The sequence below is a fragment of the Podarcis raffonei genome, chromosome 17 (assembly GCF_027172205.1).
Source record: "Podarcis raffonei isolate rPodRaf1 chromosome 17, rPodRaf1.pri, whole genome shotgun sequence".
NCBI lineage: Eukaryota > Metazoa > Chordata > Lepidosauria > Squamata > Lacertidae > Podarcis > Podarcis raffonei.
In genome coordinates, this window is record NC_070618.1 from 17,846,198 (window position 1) to 17,863,291 (window position 17,094).

Here is a 17,094-nt window from a genome sequence, read left to right on the forward strand (position 1 = left end):
TCTAGGTCTCCAGGGAGATCAGACGTCTTCAATGTGTTTCAACGACAAAAAAACAGGTAAAGATATTTAGCCACTAACTTGGTGAGCTCCTGATTATTCCCCAATAATAGATAATGTATGACCTCGAACTCTGGTTTCCAGTGGGGATGCAGAGTTGATCTAGGAACTGCTGGCGGAAATCAACATATAGTTTACATTTAAGAACCATATGTGTAAGAGTTTCCACCTGATGGTCTTCACATGGGCAAATTCCTTCTCCTTCCACCATTCCCAAGAACCTTCCATAGGAGGTTTGAAGGATTTGAATTAAACCTGGCAAGCGAAAATGCCCTTCTTTCTTGAGGACTAAGCAAAAATTCAAGATAATTGTGGTTAATTTCATATGCCCAAGAAAGTTGAAAGTTAAGTCATTTTCCATCCTTAATTTATGAACAGATGTAAAACAGTTAATGCACACAAACTAATATGGTGAAGCACAGCAGCGGTCAGAAGATAATGAGCCAGCAGAAAGCAAATCCCCCCCCCAAAAAAATTCAAATCTGCTTTGAGAAAAGATGTGAAAGTACAGTTCTGTAGGGTTGCCATTTTTAAAAAAAATAAATGAAAATTTGGACACAAAAGTTGTTGAGCTGTTTTTTGGGCCAAAGTTGTTGAGCTGTTTCTGCAACCTCCCCCCCCCCCCCATATTTTTACTCCAAAAAATCAACACTTCTGACATGGATTTCCATAAGCCTGGGTTTTCCTGGACATTTGTACCAATTTTCGGAAAACTCACCCAGATGCTACTTCCGACAGACGAATCCAAGGAAATCAGGAAATCTCAAACGTATAGCAGCCCTAGGTTCTGAGAATTGATGTCTCCTATTCGACTGCTCAGATCTTTTTTGAAGCAACAAGCACAGTCCAAACAAATGGATATAGACCACAAAGCATGAACCCTACAATCAGTTCACCATTCAAGGTTTTGCCTGTGTGACTTCACATAGCACTGATAGATGGATGAAATGACAGGAAATTAATCCTAATTGCATTTCATATTTTGCTTGCTTTGATTTCCCAATCCATTGTGAAATTATCTGAAACAGTAGAGATGGGGAGTAGGGTTATAACTTTTTTGCAACCTCATGTTCCTGTAGCTTAGTTAGATGAACATTTGCCTAAAAACAAAGGAATGAAGTGTCATTTCCAAATCTTTTGAAAAAAGGTCACCCCGAAATCAATAAATCGATTTTGAATATGCAACTCTATAATGTATTATGTAACATGCATAGTATGTATTATAATACAGGAAAAATAGAGCTTGCAAATTTTCTAATGCTTGTACAATGTTTCAAACATTGTGTATCACTTCTTATTGCTTAGAATAAACCGAGGTTCTTGTGTGACATTGTATATTGCCACTGAAACAAATATTAAAAGTTAAGTTTAGTTGTTTGCTCACAAAGCTTTCTATATAGACCAATATTTGGATTCTTCTTCTAGAAAGTTCAAAACAGTTTTAGGAAGTTCCAGAAAGCTGTAAAAGTTCAAAAGAGTTCCATAAAGTTTTTTGTGGGTTTTTTAAGTGCTAATATTTATGAGTAGTAATACAGTGATTCCAACTTTGCATTTCAGGGTGACCTTTTCACAACTGAGAAGAATTAGTCCCCTTTTCAGTGTTTCTAAGCAAAAGTCCATCCCTTTATGATACATGAAATAATTGTGTGAGGGGGTTGGGGCAGAATAAAAAATATATAACCCTAATGGGGAGATGGTGACTATTTCTGGTGAGAGAAAATAGTTTTGGGATGTACATTTGTATCTTCTTTTGCTATTTAAAAAGTTATATGATTCTGCATATGTGTTCTCTATTATGACAATACCATTCTGCACAGCCACATGGACGCTGGGAAACTGTTTATGGTTGACAGCATTCCTAAACTGATTAAGGATCCTGCTACTCCGTCACTGATATCATTCACACAGGTTAGTTATCAAGGTTAAAACCTGTCACCCAATAGCCTCACTTCATACAGTTGTACCTTGGTTGTCAAAACGCCTGAAACTTGAGCGTTTGGAAGTAATTGTTCCAGCTTATGAACGTTCTTTTGGAACCCGAACATCTGCAGCTTCTGATTGGCTGCAGGAGCTTCCTATAGCCAATCAGAAGCCGCAGTTTGGTTTTCTGATGATTTGGATTCCGTTTGACTTCCAAGGTACGACTGTATATGGGATCTTACTGTAATTATTATTATTATTATTATTATTATTTATTAAATTTGTATACAGTGGTACCTCGGGTTAAGTACTTAATTCGTTCTGGAGGTCCGTACTTAATCTGAAACTGTGCTTAACCTGAAGTACCACTTTAGCTAATGGGGCCTCCTGCTGCCACTGCGCCACCGGAGCACAATTTCTGTTCTCATCCTGAAGCAAAGTTCTTAACCTGAAGCATTATTTCTGGGTTAGCGGAGTCTGGAACCTGAAGCGTATGTAACCTGAAGCATATGTAACCTGAAGGGTATGTAACCCGAGGTACCACTGGTACCGCCATATACCTGCAAGTATATGATGATTAGAAAACCAGTGGAGTTTATTACTATACCCTTTATGTTTACCAGGAGTAGCACACTGTGGCCCTGTAGATGTAGTTAAACTACAGTTCCCATCATCCTTTGGCCAAGTGGCTGGGGCTGATGGAAGTTGTAGGTTCTCCAACCCTACTGTATTGAACACAAGGTATACTATGCCGTGGATAGTAATGCAAGTTTAGATTTGGGAATTGGGGGGTGAATATATCCCTTACATTTTGTTTGTTTTTTTGCTCCTAGCATGCCATAAACCACATGAAAGTTGCTTACATGCCGCCGTTGCAAGATATTGGCCCTGAGCCTCAGTATATCCATTTCACATTTTCAGTCAGCAATCGACATGGCAACACTTTGCAGGGGATCTGTTTTAACATTACCATTGTCCCAGTAGACAATCAAGCTCCAGAGGTATGACTGTAATGCTAACAGGAACAAGAGAAAATTAGATATTCGACATTGTTCAGGGTTGAACTTAGCTAAAAAAGAAGCTGTTGTTTGGGCTTGTGATTTTTTTTCCTTTTTGTTGTTTCAGCTCTTGAATGATGAAATCAAAGTATAATATTTTTAGCATTAGATCATGTCTTCCCTAAACACATTTAAGAAGGATAAGTTTTGCTTTCCATCCTGCTGTCTCAGAATAGAAACCACACATTATTTGGACAAACATGTGTTTCCCAAGCTTGTGGCTTTTCATTAATGTGAATACAGGGCAGATTGTATCATTTGCATGGAAATTCTGGTGGGCTGTAATGGGAGCGCTTACTCCCTCCTTTATAAAAAAATATATTTTATTGTTTCAACATTTTTAACATATGCAGTCAAAACACAGTTTTGTATTTTCTCTTATTTTTCCAACTTCCCACCTCTTTTTCCATGGAGTTGTTGTTTCTCTCCTTCTGCCACACCTGATCGTCTATCTATCAAATCATAACCACAATAATATACTCGAATTACTTCTATTGCCCATAGCTCAAATTCTGCTCACAAGTTCATCATACTACTGTATAATATTTCTTTAAATTTATGGGATCTCACTAACTCTAAATGTAGCCAAACAGGGGCAAATTTCACAAAACGCAACCAATATATGTGTGTTTATGTGTGTCGTTGGTTACCCTAGTTTCTTTCTTTTTCTAAAATCGTATTCCTGGCTTAATTACAATTGTATAAAGCTTGCACTGTGGCCGTCCTGCAAATACTGTAGGTAGATCATCTCCCCTTTTTCATCTGTGCAAAATGATGTGGTAAAAAAAAGATTACCTCAAGGTAAAAGGATCAACAAAAGCATCCTCTGAGAGGAACATTGGAACTTTTCTCTCTTTCCTTCTGTTCAGGTGTTCACAAACAACTTGAAAGTAGAAGAAGGGGAGTCATGTACCATTACAGAGGGTCACATTTTGATTTCAGATGTGGACACCAAACAGGAGAACATCCGCATCGATCTGCTAAGGCCACCTCTTCACGGAGCTGTTGAGCTGGCTGGGATTCCTATGAATCAGGGGGACTGGCTCACCTGTGAAGACCTGCACCTGTCCAAAGTCAGGTTAGAAGGCACTGAATATATATATGCCTGCTCTGTTCTTGATGTAGATTCTGCTAATTCAGCCCATGAATCAAAACAGTACTGAGAGCAGAAACAAATGACTGTGATGTAAGTTTTGATGAACTCCAGCAATTGACCTGTAGATTGAGGATCAAAGGTTGGAATCTCTCTCTCTCTCTCTCTCTCTCTCTCTCTCTCTCTCTCTCTCTCTCTCTCACACACACACACACACACACACACACACACACACACACACCCTGCAGCTACAAAGCTAGAATGCCAGTGAAGGCTGCTACAGAACATCGTCTCTGATATGCTTGTTTTGGTTGGTTGGTTGTGTTTGTTTTTTGAGACAGGGCCTTTTCCGCTCCACTGAAAAGCAGGAGAGGGCAGATTTCAGGCTTGTGGGACCTATTTTGTTTTGTTTTGTTTACATAAAAATACCACCGCTTTGAGATTTTTATTAAAAATATAAAGCAGTATAGAAATTGAAATAAATAAATAAATACCCAAATTTATTTTGCAGAACGATAAAAGTAGTAAGAAATTGGATTCTCAAGCATACAAATGCCAATCCCATCTATTCCAGGCACTAGGTTTTATTGCGAATCAAAAGACTCCTTGCTGAAATGCGCAGCGATGTTTTTCAGCAACTGGGCAAAAGGCAAGCTTGCCTCTGTTTCTGGCCTGGCAAGGGTTAGCAGACAAAACAACTGCTTGGTATCCCAGCTTCTCCTACAGGCGAAGTCCACCTGTACTCGAGAGATAATAATAATAATAATAATAATAATAATAATAATAATAATAATAATAATTTATTATTTGTACCCCGCCCATCTGGCTGGGTTTCCCCAGCCACTCTGGGTGGCTTCCACAGAGACCAAAAATAAACTAAAATGTCACACATTAAAAACTTCCCTGAACAGGGCTGCCTTAAGATGTCTTCTGAATGTCAGGTAGTTGTTTATCGTTTTGACATCTGATGGGAGGGCGTTCCACAGGGCGGGCGCCACTACCGAGAAGGCCCTCTGCCTGGTTCCCTGTAGCTTTGTTTCTCACAATGAGGGAACCGCCAGAAGGCCCTCGGCGCTGGACCTCAGTGTCCCTGTTGGACGTTGGGGGTGGAGACGCTCCTTCAGGTATGCTGGGCCAAGGCTGTTTAGGGCTTTAAAGGTCAGCACCAACACTTTGAATTGTGTTCGGAAACATACTGGGAGCCAATGTAGGTCTTTCAAGACCGGTATTATGTGGTCTCGGCAGCCGCCCCCAGTCACCAGTCTAGCTGCCGCATTCTGAATTAGTTGTAGTTTCCGGGTCACCTTCAAAGGTAGCCCTACGTAGAGCGCATTGCAGTAGTCCAAGTGGGAGATAACTAGAGCATGCACCATGAGGCCATAGTTCAGTGGTTTGCATGCAGAAGGTCTCAGGTTCCATCTTTGGCTTCTCCAGTTGGGACTAGGGGTGTCCGAAACCCTGAAGAACTGCTGCCACTCAATGTAAACAATGCTGAATTAGGTGAACCAATGTTCTGTCTCAGTATAAGGCATTTTCCTATGTTCCTTCCTAAGTTTTGATGCCCCATCCCCTTTCTTTGCCTTTCACCTCTATCTTTAACTACTAACGTAGATTCGTTAGATCTCTGGGCAAGGACTGTGAATTCCTATATATTGCACATTGTAATAGGTGTGTGGTGCTGATGGCAGCAGTGGTAACAATGCAAACATTTGAAATGAGTTCAGAATTTTATCCCTGCAGGTATCTTCACGACGGTTCTGAGGTTCTGCTGGACCGTATCCTGCTTGCAGCTACAGATGGTATCAATTCCTTCGAGTTCAATCTGCAAGTTCAGGTTAGTGTGAGATTCATCAGAATATTAGTTCTCTAGAAGATGACAATTTTCAGGGGCTTTGTGGTTGTTTTAGAAACTGGGAGGTCTTGGACGAGATAAGGATTCTTCTGCACTTTTGAGGATTATGTTATATGTGTTTGATGGGTACTATTGTAAGAGATACCTGCACCTTTCAGTTTTTCCTATACTGTCAGGGATGAATCCACTCAGAATTAAATGCTGAAAAATGCAATGCATCAGCAAAAGAGAGATGCTTTATTTTTACGTATGAATGTTTCATCCTTAAAGGACTTAAAACCACTTGCAAATAAACACTGTGCTGTGTTTTGTATAAATTTGGCTCTACCATTGTTTGCTAAAACTCCCTAGTTTATTAAAAGTCAAAAATCAGGTTGGATATATTGGGATGTTTTAGTCAAAGTAGCCACATGGAGATTAATGGGTGTGATTAACTTAGGTCCATTCAGTGCGTTGTTGTTGTTTTGTTGTTGTTGTTGTTGTTTGTGGGGGGGGGTAACTGAAGGGTACGTAGTACCGGCACTTCTTTTATCTATTTATTTTTTAAAATGTGACACTTACTGTAACAACTTCATGGTGAATACTGGCACCTATTTTTCTAGAAAAAAAGCACTGGGTCCATCCATTTCAGTAGGTTTACGTGGAATTGTATAAAGCCCATTATTTTAAAAATTAGGAAGATATCAGTACACTAGGGGTGTTTGCAGAGGGTTATGTTTCTACAGTTCTGGACCCTCAGTGAGACAAATAGGTGCTGCATCAAGTCAGTCAATCAGTTTTTTGCGTTTTAGCAAACAGCCAATATACACATAAGAAATAATAATACTATAATAATAGTAGTGATCTGCATTTATAGTCCTTAACCATTAAAGGATACATCATTTCCCATACCTCCTTTAAAATGTAGCATGGATCTGTAGAGCCTTAGCAAGAAATTCAGATATTCTGAATTTTTGCGTTAGACAGCAAAAAACACACACAAAAACCTGCATTGTTTTTTTAATAGCTGCATCAAAATTTATATATATTTTTTTAAGTGTACGTTTATGGGGTTATATCCAAATGCATGGGACACAGGTGGTGCTGTGGGTTAAACCACAGAGCCTAGGACTTGCTGATCAGAAGGTCAGCGGGTCGAATCCCCATGACGGGGTGAGCTTCCGTTGCTTGGTCCCTGCTTTTGAGTTAATATATGGGCTGGGAAAAGGTTAAACATCTCCTTCCCCCACCGTTCAATATCTGTCATTCCAAAGCTGCTTTTCTTTTCTTAATATATTATGTCAGTGCTCCCTTTCATGTTTGCACATGTGGAGATGTCACGCCTATATTTAGAAACATTGACAAATTTCCTACCATGAAATGCGAAGATCTGCCTTAGGATAGCCTATCTGTAAGCGAATACATGGGTTTTCACAATTTGTAGGCACAACTGTTGCCTATAACTTTTTTAAGGTAATGTTTTCTTTACCTGCTTTTTGTTAATCTGTCCTTTTTTTCCAAATTTCTATTCCTTAGTATTGGAAAGTTTTTAATGTTTGATGTTTTACAATGAATTTATATGTGTTGTGAGCTGCTCAGAGTGGCTAGAGAAACTCAGCCAGATGGGCTAGGCAATAATAATAATAATAATAATAGTAATAATAGTAATAATAGTAATAATAGTAATAATAGTAATAATAGTAATAATAGTAATAATAATAATAATAATAATAATAATAATAGAATAGGACATCCCTATTTTCAACAGCAGCGTCAGTAGCTGGTGTTCTGCTTAAAGGTAAAGGTAAAGGTACCCCTGCCCGTACGGGCGAGTCGTGACCGACTCTGGGGTTGCGCGCCCATCTCGCTTAAGAGGCCGGGGGCCAGCGCTGTCCGAAGACACTTCCGGGTCACGTGGCCAGCGTGACGAAGCTGCTCTGGCGAGCCAGCACCAGCACAGCACACGGAAACGCCGTTTACCTTCCCGCTATAAAGCGGTACCTATTTATCTACTTGCACTTAGGGGTGCTTTCGAACTGCTAGGTGGGCAGGAGCTGGGACCGAAAGATGGGAGCTCACCCCGCCGCGGGGATTCGAACCGCTGACCATACGATCGGCAAATCCTAGGCGCTGAGGTTTTACCCACAGCGCCACCTGCGTCCCTGGTGTTCTGCTTAACTGAACCCAAATCTACCAGCATTTACTCTTTGCTGTAAATAAAACATTCCCTTCATCCTATCATAGCTTCCCGTCTTTGCAACCATGCTTACACACAGAAATGAATGGCCAGCACAGTTTTGCTATCAAGCATATTTTTTCCAGGTGAATCCAGTAAATGATGAACCTCCTGTCATGAATGCTGACCTCATTCCCTCCATCGAATGCCCAGAGGGTCAGGCAGTGGCCATCACCTCGGAGAACCTTTATGCTACTGATGAAGACAGTGAAGACATGCAGCTGATGTTCATGCTCGCTCGAAATCCTAAATATGGGGTTGTGAAGAAAGATGGGATTGTGGTGGATCGCTTTCCACAAGTAGATGTTGTTTCTGGAGCAGTGGAATACGAACATACAAGTAAGTGTGAGCAATGCTCTGATCATATATCATAGGGTTGCCATATTTCAAAAAGTTTGGCCAACGTAGTTGAGCTTTCTTTGCAAAATCTCAAAAAAAGGTTTTGAGCTATTTTTAAATGAAATTCGCCAAAATCTATACTTCTTACATAGGCTGCCAAACGTCCAGATTTTCCCAGACATTTTTTTACCAATTTCCACCCTTACGCTGTTTACGAGGGCCGAATACCGGCTCTATCCGGAAAATTCTGGACGTATCGCAACCTTTATCTATCCAGGCCAAGTCTTTATTCCTGTTACATGAAATTCCATTATAAGTGGTTGCAACCCTATCTTGGGGATAAATGCTCCATTGTGTGTGGGGGGGTATTGGTTTTGTTTGTTATTATATTATGTAATTTTGCAGATACTTTTCAGGGAGCTGCTGGGGGCAGTTTGCAGGGTGAGAGAGAAATCAGCTTCCACCTGCCCACTTCTTCATGTCGATCTCTGGATCCAACCCTTATTGAATAATAATGGATGTTCCTTGGAAATTAAAATCTTTTGGTTCATATCTTGGAAATAAAAACTTACTGGCCATAGCCAAGCCAACTGGAAGCGCTTATCAGTTTCATTTATTTCTGTAAAAGAGATTGGAACATACCAATTTTAAGCAATGGGACTTCATAATCCTTGCCAATTGTTTCCCAAATGGTTATTGGGGAAAATACAGAAACATGAACATAGAATTGCTTTAACATTAATAATTCCTATATATGGCTTATCTCTTAAGTGATAGACATATGTATTGATTTCTAGATCATTAGATTAACATTTTTTCCTGGGGGTAGTCTTTTAATCTTATTTGTATGATACAGAAAAGATGTCTGTACAACCATGTGGATGTCTTTGTTATTGTTCCTTACAAGACAAGAATGGGGAACCTGCGGCTTTCCAGTTGTTTGCGTGGCGAGTACCCGTCTCCCCCCTTGGAAAATAAGACACAAGACACAGTGTTTAAGGTTAATGGGTGAAAAAAGGCCACAACTTTATTGATTGCAGGAATTGAGTGGTATTGGCTTAGGCATTGGTCCTATCGACTAACCGGCTTCAGCCTGATTGCTTGAATCAGAGTTAACCGCCAGTATGGGGAGTCCTGCTGATGTACATCAACTAGGAGCTCCCCGGGGTCACCGCTTAGGCCCACACCTCCATAGGCTTCGGACAGGGCAACGCCCCCCGGAATCCTTTACCGGACTACCCTTCGATTTGGGGGAAGGTGATGGCGCTTCCTTCCCCCCTTTCTCATCTGCATAACAATACCCTTACCAATGCGAGCAGCTGGAGCGTGGCCCTAAATAGCCCGGGCCACACCTCCCTAGCCAGCCGATTGGCTGGCCAGGGAGATGATGCATCTGAGGATTCCCCCAGTCTCACGGGGGCTGTGAGTCAGCCCCCGCGCACATGGGGAGGACATGGGGCCCACAACCCCACCTCCTCTCCAGCTCGGAAGTGGCTTTCTGGTCTACAACTTCCATCTTCCTGACCGTTGGCTGTGTTGATCATGGTGGATGGGAGGTGGAGTCCAACAAAATCTGGAGCACCACAGTTTAGCCATCATCGTTGGAAGGAATAAGTTACCATAATTGAGTAATTTTAGAAATGCCTCCCATTCTTCTTGTTTCTTCTTCATGACTATTGCTGAAAATATTTTGCACCTCGGCATTTTAAACAAATGTTTCTTGCATTGCAAAAATATCCTGTTTTATCTCTTGTTGTTTCTTTCTTTGTTTTCCCCAGGTGGAGAGATTGGCTTGACCCCTTTATTTGATATCCTTACCTTTGTTGTCTCGGATGATGAAGTTGGACCAACAAATGAGTGTTGTTATGACAAATCTCCTTTTCCTTCTGTTCCGCTCCATAAATCTTTTCCAGTATATGATATTAACATCACAATATTTCCTATAGACAACCAACCACCATCCATTGTTACTGGTAAAACATCTTTACATTTATTTTATTTTATTTTTTGTATGCCCAGCTGGCTTGTTGAGAATTTAAGATTATAATTCAGGACATGTTAGGACAATGCTGAACTGTCTATGCTAATTTATTTACAACGCACTTAAGGTTTTCAAGCCACTGTACAAAGTTTTATATATATATATATAAATTTGTTTTTCAGTTTTTAAAACTTTTTTACAAACATACAAATCCAATATTTCCCCAATAGACATATGTATATTTACCCCACCACTTTGTGGTTTCTTATATTTTTTAATTCTTCGCAATGCATTTTCCTCATTATTCCAATTATTAATTATTCCCTACTTTTCCTTTAACATTAATTTTAACTGCTTGGTTTTAAATTAATCCTGCCAATGAACTTAAATGTATACAATAACTTTTCAAATATTCCACAAATTTCCCCCATTCTTTAATAAAGTTTTTTTCTTCTTGGTTTCTTATTGCTCCAGTAAGTTTTACCATTTCAGCATAGTCCATTAATTTAATCTGCCACTCCTCCTTGGTTGGTACAGAATCTTCTTTCCATCTCTTTCTTTCTTTTAAGACGGTTTAAGATGGTTGTTCCATGCATGCTTAGCTTAAAAATGTTGAAGTAAGGGATTTCCATGAAAAAAAATCACATAACCTAAATGAGTCCTACATGCCTAGACCAGACATTACATCGATTCTCTGTGACAATTTCAATAGTTGTTTGTTTTTTATAACTGAGTGCCGTTATACGAAAGGCAGCTCTTTTGCCAGTAATGTGTGCATGTCCACTACTTTTCAATGAGGTATGTATGAGTAACTTTGTGATTTGCAGTCTATCACCTAAGCAATGTTCTGGAAATGAAGGATTGTCCCAGCAGGGAAATTAAGCACTGATGCATGAAAAATGGTTCATTATGAGCAATTTATAACAGCTCTCAGGCAATTAATGCTGTGACAAACAGAGGTAACAACCAATCTTGAGCACCGCATAAACCATACTGAATAGCTTATCAGCAGAATTGTTTTGCAAGTGTGGTCCCCCCCCCTCTTTCTCCCTCCTCATTCAATTGGTGAGGATGAAGAGTCATTGGTACGGCACAACTGGAAAACATTGCTATCAAGCAGATGAACGATGGCTTTTGCCACCAGTTATCTGAGACATTTCTTTAGCTTTGCAATTCCGGCTCCTTAAGTCACACAGTGCTTATCACTGAAGAAGTGTGCATGCACACGAAAGCTCATACCAATAACAAACTTAGTTGGTCTCTAAGGTGCTACTAGAAGGAATTTTTTTATTTTGTTTCGGCTACAGCAGACCAACACAGCTACCTACCTGTGACTAGTACTTATCACTGTATCATTTGTTTGCAGGTGCCATGTTTGTTGTGGACGAGGGCACCTCGGCTGCCATTACAATTAACCACTTGTCTGCCACTGATCCCGACACGAAAGCAGATGACTTACAGCTTGTTTTAGCTTCTCCTCCCCAATTTGGGTACATAGAGTATATATTGCCTTCCCCTGGCTTTGAGAAAAGCAATGTGGGAATAAGCATAGGTATGTGTTCTACAGGAAAAGGCAACTTGTATTTAAATCTAGGCACATTGCCAACACCTCTGCAGTCCATTTTGCCTTCCTGTGGTCAAATGTATGCAGGGGCCATTACCAGTGAAGAATCAAAAGAATTGTAGAGTTGGAAGGGACCACTAGGATAATCTAGCCCAGTGTTTCCCAATCTTGGGGCTCCAGCTGTTTTTGGACTACAGTTCCCATCATCCCTGACCACTGGTCCTGCTACTTAGGGATAATGGGAATTGTAGTCCCAAAAACAGAGACTTGAGTTTGGGGAACACTGATCTAGTCCCCCCCTGCAATGCAGGAATCCTTTGCCCAAAGTGGGGATCGAACCCACAATTCTAAGATTATGGGTCTCATGCTCTACCAGCTGAGCCACTCCACCACTGCAATGCTGCTGCCTTAAGACCCCACCTCTTCTGGTTTTCCAATGAATGCCAGGTGGATGCCATTGTGATGAAGAGAGTGATGCTAAGTCTCTTCGGGACAATGTGGGTAAATACAGAGTATGACAAGTTAACCCTCCTTTGTCATTGTCTGCCTTCATCGGTATGTCTGTCCCTCATTTCTGTACTTGCCAGAAATATATGGAGGAGGGGGCTGGGCTGCATGGTGCCAGTGCCGGATTTAGGTATAAGCTAAACAAGCTACAGCTTAGGGCCCCACTTCCTTTGGGGGCCCCAAAAAATTTAAAGGAAAAACACACCTGGATGTACATTTCCAAAATATAAGATAAAAAACAAATAAAATAAAACCTACATACAGCAACAGTGTTTTGTGTTGTGTAGGCTCCTATGATGTAAAGAATGCCCTGCCCCCCACTAGCCTGCTCCCTAGAATATCACTGGTTTGCTCATTTCTATATATAGGGTGCCTACATTCTGCATGGACTGGTTGCATGGCAACATGCGCAAATGGCTTTAGATACCTATTAGGTCCATAAATTACCATATAGCATATATTCAACACAAAAAACAGGGACAATTTGTTGTTGGCAAAGGACAGCTGGACATATAAAGGGCCCCATTACCTTCAGTAGCTTAGGGCCTCATCAAACCTAAATCCGGCCCTGCATGGTATAATGGGGGAGCATCAGAAGGCTTTATATTGAGCATCGTCTATTAAACTTGGAACCAACCTTGCCTGGAATAGTGAAAAAACTCTTGCTGGGGAGTTTTTGAATTTGAATGAGTCTCAGTGAGGCAGCCACCAACATTTCTGTCTGTGGCCATACAGCATCTCCTGGGCCTCTTAACCCATCCGCTGCCTTAAAGTATGTTGGTGGATTCCAACCCATCCTCAGTGTCGAAGCAAGTTTCAACTTGCCTTTTCAAAATGTGTTTTTTTTTTTCATTAGAAGTTGCCTTTTCTTTCCTATTATGCAGTTTTAATTTATGGTTATTGTTTCCATGTAAATGCTTTGTGAGGCTTTGTTGGCGAGTTTGGGACTACTGCTGAATAGTGGGGTAAAACAAAAGCAAAATCTGGGGACCCCTGAATTGGGAGCCCCTTCTAGTTGGTTTCCCACAGCCACTGGGTGTTAAAACTGTCCCAACGTTTTGAGGGGTTTGCTCCACCCCAGGTCTCAGAACACATTTTGTGTAAATATCATCCACAGAAGCATTTTAGAGCATATCCCTCCTCTTTTCTACAAACACCTGTAGCCCGAACGAGTGTACATGTTAGGGAATGGCAAGGTTATTTCAAAGAGGACAGGAGAAGATGCATATCCAGTATGAACTTGCATTTCTTTCATCTAGCCTCATTTCAGCTGAAAAACATAAAGGGTCTGCACATAAACTATGTCCAGAGCAGGCACAGGAGAATAGAACCAACCGCAGACCAGTTTATGGTTTATGCCACTGATGGGAAGCATCGTTCGATGGAGACACCGTTTTATGTATTGATCAACCCGATGAATGATGAAGTGCCAGAATTTGAAGCAAGGAATATTACAGTAAGGATTGAAATATAATGTGTTCCTCTGGTTGTTCCTTTCTCAAAGATAACATAGCTCGTCTTTACTTTCGCTTCCTCCCCACACAACTCTTCCAGCATATTCCATTTATTTGTTTCCTTGCATTTATATCCTGCCTTTTTTCCATCATGAAGCCCATCATGTCATTCCCAGGAGATCAGCTGTTTGGGCACTGATCAGATCAAGAGCTGCTTAGCTTCGGCAAGGTGGTGGCCTCATGTGCCTTCAGACCGTCCTCTGGGAACACCATCTTTTATGCCTGTGTATTCAGTCAACCCCAAGTAAACCAGTGCACTATGCATGATTCAAGATGTCTTAATCTGAGTTTCTGGTTTCCTTGCAGTCCTCATCAACCCACATCTGCCTCTCTATCCTCTACGCCAGGCATGGGAAGCCTCCAACTTCCCTCAGCCCCAGGCAGCATCACCAATGGAAGTTGTAGCCCAACAACACCTGGAGGGTCACAGTTTTCTCCAAGCTTGCTCTGGATTTATTCTGGCTCAAGACTCAGCTTCCCTACTCTTCATAGTCGCCATCCATCACTTAGCTCTTCTGCTCCTTGCTACCTGTCCTGGTCCCTAAACATCACCTGGGTGCTCTTTCTGCCTCTTGTTTCCATTTTCTTTAGCTGCCCAATCTCCTATCCCTTGGCTCACATGTTTTTTATTTGCATTTGTTTTTTAAAAAATAAATTTATTTATTTGGTTTTTCAACTTACAATTTTACAGAAATATAACAAACATAAATAATAAAAACAAGTTTTCAAGGAATCTCTTGGACTTTCATCCTCCCCTTTGTGGGTCCTATTATTAATCAATTCCTCCCACATCTTTTATGATAATCCAAACCCTTTACCTCTCCCATTATGTCCAGAATTCACCCTTGAACTACAAGTGATATTCCAATCCTACTAATGATTTTTAACAGTTTACAATGGTCTTTAAGATAAGTTATACATTTATTAAAATATTGGTCTTCCTTCTGACTCGTTCGCTCTTTTTAGCCATTTCAGCATAGTCCATTAACTTTATCTGCCACTCCCAAAATCCTTTTACTACCTTACAGTTCCACCATTTATTTGCATTTGTTTGCACAGCATTTTTAGAGGAATGGTGGCTGGAGCTGGGCAGTAGAGTTAGGAACATATGTCCAGGCAGACTAGTTCACTATTGTCTACAATGAATGATTTTTTAATTAAATATATATATATATATATATATATATTACCAACAACCAAAACACAAACAGTGAAACCCCCCCAGGCGGCTGATACATTGGGTATACATAATCAATAATAGCATATTCAAATCAACCATATGTACAATTCTATATACATTAACACTCCTCCCTCCACAAGGTTTATTTAACTTTTAACATTTTAATTGCCCCAAAGTGTTCAAACCTACCCAAATAATTCAATATCTTCTCAAACCAATCCTCCTCCTTCTCACTGACCTTAAACCATTTGATTTTATGTATCATCACAGATATTCTAAGATTATAATATTTTTCAGCCTTTTCCTCCATTGGTTCACCCCTAGCTCTTCTGCGTTTTTCCAATTACTCGCTATAACCTGTCTGGCTGCAATTACCATCAGTTTTACCTATTTACATTCCTCTTTTGTTTCTGGTTCGGTGCTACTCAGGCTAATAAGAACCATTAATTTAGATATTTCCACCTTCCTACCCACAATTCCCGATATTTCTATACCAATCTGTTTCCAGAATTCATTAACCAATGGACAATCCCACCACATATGACTGTACGTTCCCATCACTCCACATTTCCTCCAACAATTCCTCCAATAATTGTCTGCAATGAATGGTAGCCACTCTCCATGGTTTCAGACAGAGGTCTCTCCCAGCCTTACATGGAGAAGATAGGCATTGAGCCTGAGACCTTTGAGATGCATGCTTTAAAATACACCTTAACCTAAGATCAGGTGGACTTTTGAGCACCAGCAAAATTTAATGATGGCTTATTGGAACAGACTAGATGAGCATCAGCAAGCTTACAAATTCCATGTCTATATTATTCCCTCATTATGCAAAAGAATTCTGACTTCCTTTGACCATTCAGGTTCAGGAGGGTGAGATGAAGGAACTGGATCCATCTGTAATCAGTGCTGTTGATCTGGACATACCTCAAGATCCCCTGATCTTTACTGTCCTCCGGCAACCCCAGCACGGCTTCCTTGTTAATGGGAATCATGGCAATGACATCATCCGCTATAAACATGCAACTGACGGTCGCCAGCACCACGAACTTCCTATGCATGAGTTTTCCATGGAGCTTTTGAAAAACGGTAAATGCTCTCCCAGCCTGTTTGTCCTTCAGAACAGTTACAGCCAGATGGTGGGATAATAAGAAATATTCATGTTTTATTTCTGCACCTGGTTCAAAGGTTGTCTTTTATATATCTATGGTTGTGTACACATCTACCCTGCACCCAGTGTACTCCCACTGTTTGGGAAGTGATGTACACATGTTAGCCCTGTACTTTTCCTGTACATATAGTTAATGCATTTCCTATTTATACTGTCATTTCTTATGAAATGTTGTGTTTTTTAAAAAAATATTTTATTTTATTTTATTTTTTGAAATGCTGTGTTTTGATACTTTTTTCTCCAAACCAGCTTTGATCCGAATTGAGGAAAAGCTGTATTTTAAGTTGGCGATGTGTACACAGCATCTCTATGAGAAAATCATATTTAAACTACAGTACTATGCATATTTGCATGGGAATAAAGGTAAAGGTAAAGGGACCCCTAACCATAATTTGCTAGGGTTTTTTCTTTTCTTTGACTGAATAAAGGATGCTTGATAGGATCAGGCTACAAATCTGTTTAAGACATGTAAACAATTCAATCGTATGTTTACTCAGAGTAAAATACAGTAAATTCGGTGGGAATATGGCCCTCAAACTCAGTGAGTCTCACATTTCAGCAGACATGCATAAAACTACACTGTGAATGGCATTCAGGTCTTTCTGCAACCAAACGGATCAAGGGAGCTGGAGGACTTTTCTTG

At 40.4% G+C, this 17,094-nt stretch overlaps 1 protein-coding gene across 7 annotated transcripts in view; it reads left to right on the plus strand.

Annotated features, from left to right (window-relative positions):
• The window catches only part of FREM1 (FRAS1 related extracellular matrix 1), a 78,461-nt gene that overhangs the window by 26,898 nt on the left and 34,469 nt on the right, over nucleotides 1–17,094 (plus strand). For 5 of the 7 annotated variants that reach the window (XM_053370473.1, XM_053370474.1, XM_053370475.1 and 2 more), the window contains exons 12-20: nucleotides 1,875–1,965; nucleotides 2,811–2,978; nucleotides 3,905–4,113; nucleotides 5,869–5,962; nucleotides 8,282–8,534; nucleotides 10,313–10,507; nucleotides 11,882–12,067; nucleotides 13,846–14,042; nucleotides 16,144–16,369. In XM_053370473.1, coding sequence (XP_053226448.1) covers nucleotides 1,875–1,965; nucleotides 2,811–2,978; nucleotides 3,905–4,113; nucleotides 5,869–5,962; nucleotides 8,282–8,534; nucleotides 10,313–10,507; nucleotides 11,882–12,067; nucleotides 13,846–14,042; nucleotides 16,144–16,369 — 1,619 coding nt within the window. Of the gene's footprint in view, nucleotides 1–1,874; nucleotides 1,966–2,810; nucleotides 2,979–3,904; nucleotides 4,114–5,868; nucleotides 5,963–8,281; nucleotides 8,535–10,312; nucleotides 10,508–11,881; nucleotides 12,068–13,845; nucleotides 14,043–16,143; nucleotides 16,370–17,094 lie in introns of those variants that run through there. The other 2 variants (XM_053370471.1, XM_053370477.1) reach the window with 2 other exon arrangements.